The sequence below is a fragment of the Castanea sativa genome, chromosome 6 (assembly GCF_040712315.1).
Source record: "Castanea sativa cultivar Marrone di Chiusa Pesio chromosome 6, ASM4071231v1".
Taxonomy (NCBI): domain Eukaryota; kingdom Viridiplantae; phylum Streptophyta; class Magnoliopsida; order Fagales; family Fagaceae; genus Castanea; species Castanea sativa.
Window position 1 is genome coordinate 16,389,654 of NC_134018.1, and position 6,664 is coordinate 16,396,317.

At 37.5% G+C, this 6,664-nt stretch overlaps 1 protein-coding gene across 1 annotated transcript; it reads left to right on the forward strand.

Annotated features, from left to right (window-relative positions):
- The first annotated feature begins 366 nt into the window (after positions 1-366).
- Positions 367-1,293, forward strand: LOC142641212 (uncharacterized). Its single transcript, XM_075815615.1, has 2 exons — positions 367-634; positions 981-1,293. The coding sequence occupies exons 1-2, from the start codon at positions 497-499 to the stop codon at positions 1,170-1,172; spliced, it is 330 nt and encodes a 109-aa protein (XP_075671730.1). The 5' UTR covers positions 367-496; the 3' UTR covers positions 1,173-1,293.
- Positions 1,294-6,664: the final 5,371 nt, after the last annotated feature.

Below are 6,664 nucleotides of genomic sequence, written 5' to 3' on the forward strand. Positions count from 1 at the left end.
CTTGATTCTTCACGCACTCTCTCTCTCTATCACACAACTCTTACAATAAAATCTCACATAAAATACAGGGTATAAAAGATTGAACAAAATTACAATCAAATTTAGCACAAAATTAAAGCCAACATAAAACAGTTGTAAATCACAACTTTACAATCACCAATCTTACTATAACAAGTGGGGAAAAAAATTGTCTCCATTACATTTCTCTTGTCGAAATGGTCACGTCGGCTCACCATATATAACCACTGGCAGATGGCCAATTGGCATAATCGTACAGCATCTGTTGGTAACCACAAAGAAGGGGTCAAAAGACGTGGCTGACCCACTAGCACCAGGCCTATAATTCCAAGGTTTCTATAAAATCTCCACCACTCTCATCTTACCCTCATCCACAAACTAGTCTAAAAATTTCTCTTTTTTGCTTTACTTTTCTCCCGATACCAACAGCAGCTCTAGTGCTTTTTAGAAAACCAAGTAGATCTCTCATTTGTTAGCCATGTTAGAAGGGAAAGCAGTGATTGGAGAGACTGATATGCTCCAAACCATGCAGCAAGATGCCCTTTGCCTAGCAGCAAAAGCGCTTGACATTTTCGATGTCACTGAGGCTACTGAGATTGCCCGCTTCATAAAAAAGGTAGAGTATCAATTTTAGGTCATCAAAAGGTTCATATTTCATGACATGGACTTGGAACTCGCTAGCTTGTATGACAAAATCCTAGTCAAAAGTTAAATGAAGTGCCAAAAACCTCACTAATCATCGTATGATGAATTGAATTTAGGATCTTCTGGTTTATATCTTGCTTGAAACTAATCACCCAAGTGCCCATAGGATTTCCAAAAAGGCTTTATATTTACCTTCAAACTGACATATTCATGCTATATATCAACTAATATCTAGCTGAACCAAGACTAGTGCAACTTCCCAAAAGGTCTATAGTGCAACTATGCAAGTGAAACTTTGGCTTGTATCATCATTGCAGGAATTTGATACGACATACGGACCCGGGTGGCAGTGCATTGTTGGGACAGATTTTGGTTCTTTTGTGACCCATTGCTCTGGTTGTTTCATCTATTTTTGCGTAGGCAGCCTTGCAATATTGCTCTTCAAGGGCTCTGCGGCTCCCGAAGCTGAGACGAACCAGTTTGCAGCCTTGGAGGCAGTGAAAGCTTGATAGGCTTGATAGTTATCTTTTATATTACTGCTCTTCTTGTTACCATATCTAAGTTGTGTAGTCTTGAAAGATCTTTTACAACCAAAAAAATAATCACAAGTTCTGAAGTCAATTATCTTTATTTTCATATTTCAAACATTTTTTTGGTATTGTAACATGTTGATGCCTTGCACCAAGCTCGCTTTGGTATGTGATGGACATAGAACATGACGAATAGCTAAAGCCTAATTAATAGTGATAATATACTCAATGATACCGTAAGGCATTGTTCACAAATTCTGGTTAATAAACGACACACAAAAAAGTGAAGTTCCAACAAAGAGGATAAAAAATGGAAAACCAATTAATCTTTGATTTGCCGATATAACACAAGAATTTAAAATTGTATTGTACATATCACTTGTACTGTACGAGTAGTTTCACAATTAGAGATTTAGGGTCATTTGGATTAAGGGGAAGGAGGTAGAGTAGAGAAAAGTGGTGTAGAGTTAATTAAAAATAGGTTAATTTTCAAAAATATGCTAATTTTGAATTAAATTGCAATACTTTATTTTATTTTTCCTCTCTCTTCGTCAATCCAAACAGAATTTGGCCAAAAATACATGAAGGTGGAAGGGGTTTATCTCCAATGTCTGGCAAAGGATCACCCTCGTGCAATTGACCTATTCCATGTACCGCACATGTAAAACACGTGGCCACGAATTCAGCAAATAAAACCACTCATCAATATCTTGCGCTCTATAATCTATGCCACTTTTTTCTTTTCACTTTTCTTTCTCATTCTTTCAGACAGTAGGTCAAATCAATCAGGGACTATTTGGATTTTAAAAAATGCTCACTCATCACTCAAATATCGTCACTCATCACTCATCATTCTATAACTCATCACTTATCGCTGAAAATACAACAACTTCCCAAGGTGGCATGTTTAGTACTTGTTTTCAACTTTGATAACTCAAAAGGTTTTACTTTTTGTGGGACCCATGGATTGACTTGGTGCAGCTTTTACTTCTTATTTCTTTTCTTTTTTTTTTCTTTTTATTCTTTAACCCCCAATACCCAAACTTACCGAACCCAGTGAAAAGGAATGGAAAAAAAAAAGGAAAAAAAAAAAAAACCCAGAAACCTAATGTGAAAAGGAAAGAAAAGAAGAAGAAGAAGAAGAGAATAGAGAAACCAAGACCATACCCAGCGTGAAAGAAAAAAAAATGAAACCAAACCTAGAAACCCAACGTGAAAAGGAAAGAAAAGAAGAAAAAGAAGAAGAAGAAGAAAACAACTCGTGTTGGAGAGAGCAAAATGTCTGACCGAATTTGACTACACTCAGACTGTGGGTCCCTCAAATGTGTATATTTACCAAAATATCATCATAACTCAGTTTCCATAACTTGAAAATACCCAAAAGTTGTTTTCAGTTTTGCTAACTCATCACTCAAAAATCAGATAATTGAGTGATGGAAACAAAAACTAAAAACAAATCCAAATACACCCTCTTGCCGTGGGACCTACTAATTTTGAGTTATGGGTGATGAAAATAGAGTGATGGGTGATGGAAAACATGAAATCCAAACAGCCCCTCATTGCTTGAAAATGGCTTTAAAAATATAGTATTAACGGCTTTTTTTTCCTATGAGTTGTAATTTATTTTTCTAGGCCTCTTGTGGGTTGTTCCTAAAGTGATTATATATTGTTGACCTAATTTTGATCATGAAATTTCATTTCATTTACAAAATAAGTTAATCACAACAAGAGTTATTATGTGGGTTCATGAATAGTAAATTACACCTATGAGTTTTAGTTTATTTTTCTAGGCCTCTGATGGGTTGTTCCTAAAGTGCTTATATATTGTTAACCTAATTTAGATCATGAAATTTCATTTCATTTACAAAATAATTAATCACGACAAGAGTTATTATGTGAGTTCAAGAATTGTAAGATACATAAGTATGTATCGTATGATATATAAACACGTAGGTTTAAAATAGATTTTTCTTTTGGTTAAAATTTATGGTTTTATTTAAGTTAAACAAGTTGTTAGAGTTATTTTTTAAGAACAAATTATTGATCTACTCAATTGAGTCCAATAAAATAAAATATCCATTAGTTTTATTTTTCTCTTCTTTTTCTCCTACAAAATTTGGACTATAGTATACTTGACACATCACACACACACACACTAATGAGCATATTTTTTATATTGTTTCTATTTAGATATTTTGTATGCAAAGATCTTGGACATAACAAACTGTAATTGAGGTTAATGATCACATACACCTATCTCCATTCAATTTAGGAGATATTAGACCAATTTATTCTTCTATTTTGTGTTGTATTTAGTAGAATTTCATAGAAAATAATTGTGAATTAATATTATATATGTAGTATCCAATAATGATTTTTAAAACTATATACATAATAGCAATGTAATGAGAAACTTTGCGTAGCTAATATCGTGAAAATTATGAGGAAAAATTATTTTAGTAACTCTAAATGTCCTTGTGGAACTAATGTTATATATGTTTAATAACCTAGCTAACAACAATAGCACTTCTACAATTCAACATTCCCATGCGTAAGCGTGGGTTACGTACTAGTGAAATTAATGAATGAAACACTACCTTATATTATTGTAATGTGATTTAATTGAACAAAAATTAGAATAATGTAACGTTTCAAGGTAATAAAGCATCTAGTGAACCAAACGCCCCTTAAATTTCAAGTATAACACAATTACAAAGCATTATACTTGAAATTTACCAAGCATGATATTATTTTAAATCAATTCAGAATTGTTTAGAAAATGATTTTATAACATGTAAATTGTAATATAAGAATCGCCATACATGTAATGTTATTAATACATTGGCAATTTGGCATGGTGATATGATGTTATTATCATATGATTAAAAACAACAAAAGTAATTGTAGGGGCTTAGGCGCGGATGACCCAAAACGGCCCATGTGGCCAAGGCCCAACGTTGAGGGGATAGGATCAATCCACTAAACAATGGGCAAGAATCTAAGGGTAGGCGTTTGGAGGGAATCACATTGTGTTCGGGCCAAGTTGGGCCCAATATTAACAAGTAAGCCAGAGGGAAGCTGGCGTGGGGATAGTCAAATTAGGTATGGTGACTGAGCACTGTCAATGACTTTGGTAAATTCACTGTCGAACGCTATCTGGCATCTAGCACAAATTCCAAGAGAATCCTCAAAAAACGTGATGATTCCTTGGAATTCTAGTCAAAGTGAAAATGCATGTGAAGTGGGAAAAGGGTAATGATGAGTACCTTACTAATGGGAGACTATAAAAGGGATGAGAGGCAAACATGAAAAGGAGAGAGAAAACATTAGGGAAACAAAGGGAAACTTGGGGGAAGAAGGGATAGAGACCAAAAAAAAAGAAAATTACAGTGGAAAGGGAAGGAGGGGTGAGCAAGGAAAAAGGGAGAAAGAAACAACTTGGACTGACTAGGTGAAGCTTGGAGCTCAACTTGTAGGATTGCAATAAAACCCACAAATAAATAAATTAGGGCCCAAATACTTCGTGTAGTATTACAACTTGAGGAGGTTTAGGGACCACAATTGGCGCTGTGTGTGGGAATCGTGCTCTACTCGAGGCTTTGAGCAAGCTTGGTACTATCCAACTATGGAGGGCTCGCACGTCAGAGAGGGTTCTGTGTGAGGAAATCATTCAAGGGCCTCCTCGAGGGGTCGTAGAAGGCTAGAAAGAGAGCATAGAAGAGAATAGCAGCACATGCAAGATGGGCATGAGACAAGGATAGATTAAATTTGGGATCTTTATAGGGGGAATGAACTGTGTCTTATATCCTTGAGCGGTCTCATCACGGCGATCGGTTATAAGAGCTAGAGAATTTACGAAAGCAAGTTAATGGCCTGGAGGTTGAGCTGAGAGGCCAACGCCGTAGAAGAGACTGGGAGAATTTCTCTAACGACCTTGACTACATTGCAGGAGAATCATCTTGAGGTAGCAGTTCGCGTCAATCAAGAGACAGGTCCTATGAAACTATGGGGCGTCATTGCAAAAGGACCGGGCACCATAATGCCGCTTGGATGCCATGAGCAGGGAACTAAGGAGAGCGACCGTTCATGATTTTCCCATGAAATTGAGCAAATAGAAATGCTGAGGCAATTCACCCGACCACCGTTCGCTATTATGATGGAAAAACCGATCACTATATTCAAATGATGTCGCTCTATTCTCAGAATGATGGTTTGATGTGTAAGGTTTTCCCATCCAATCTTAGGCGGACGGCTATAAGGTAGTTTAACAGTTTAAGGAAATGGTCTATCCGAAACTTTGGGGAGTTGTTGCAAGCATTTAGGGCCCGGTTTATAACATGTAGTAAAGTTCCTCAGCCGATAGATGTTTTGTTATCCATCAGGATGAGAAGTGGAGAAACCCTCCGATCTTATGCGAATAGGTATTGGGAGCTATATAATGAGATAGAAGGCGGAAATGAGCGGGTAATAGCAAGCACCTTCCGACTAGGTCTCCTCAAGGAGTCAGAGTTGAGAGATTCTTTGACTATGCGGTCTCTCGAAAGCGTGCATCAGCTTATGAGTTGGATTGAAGAGTATAAGAGGCTAGAGGACGATTGATTATAGGGCAAAGGTAATCTTCACAATACCATTAAGAATATCGTCCTGAGAAGTTTCAGCAGAGAGCTAGGAGAGATACAAGGGCCCCCAGGGAGGGCACAACACAGCATACCAAGGGAGTTAATGTGACGTTCAAGGAGCCTATCTATAAGATCCTTGAACACATCATGAATGAACCTTATTTTCAATGGCTGGGAAAGATGGGTAGGGACCTAGCAAGAAAGAATCGGAGCTTATATTGTACCTATCACAGAGAAAAAGGTCATACTACCGAGCAATGTCGTGTGTTGAAGGATCACTTGGAGCAGCTAGTCAAAGCAAGGCATCTCAAGGAGTTTTTGGTCAGCCAAGAAGGAGCAAATGTAGGCTAGGAATTGGGAAATCGAAGTGATCGTGCTCTTCTCCCTCCCTTGAGAGTTATTGAGGTCATCCATGCGACCTCTTAGGGAGTGAGTTTGAATAGTCGAAGGGGCATATTGAGTGTGGTGACTCCTCTTGAAGCAAACATTATAGATCGACCTAAGAAGAGGCCCAAGAGGATTTCAGTGCTAATCACCTTTAGTGAAGCAGATTTGGAAGGAACATCCCAACCATATGATGACGCTTTGGTGGTGACTGCTCGGATTGGTGGAATCCTGGTAAAAAGGGTCATGGTAGATCAAAGGAGTGAAGCTGAGATCATGTACCCTAATCTCTATAAGGGACTGGGGCTAAAGCCTAAGGATTTTAGTAGATATGACACCCCACTTGTAGGGTTTGATGAGAGAATCATGACTCCCAAGGGGCAAATAAAGCTCCTAGTGGTGACCAAAGGAAAAGAAGTGAAAGTAATATTATTGTGGTCAATGACTTCTCACCATACACAGCAATTT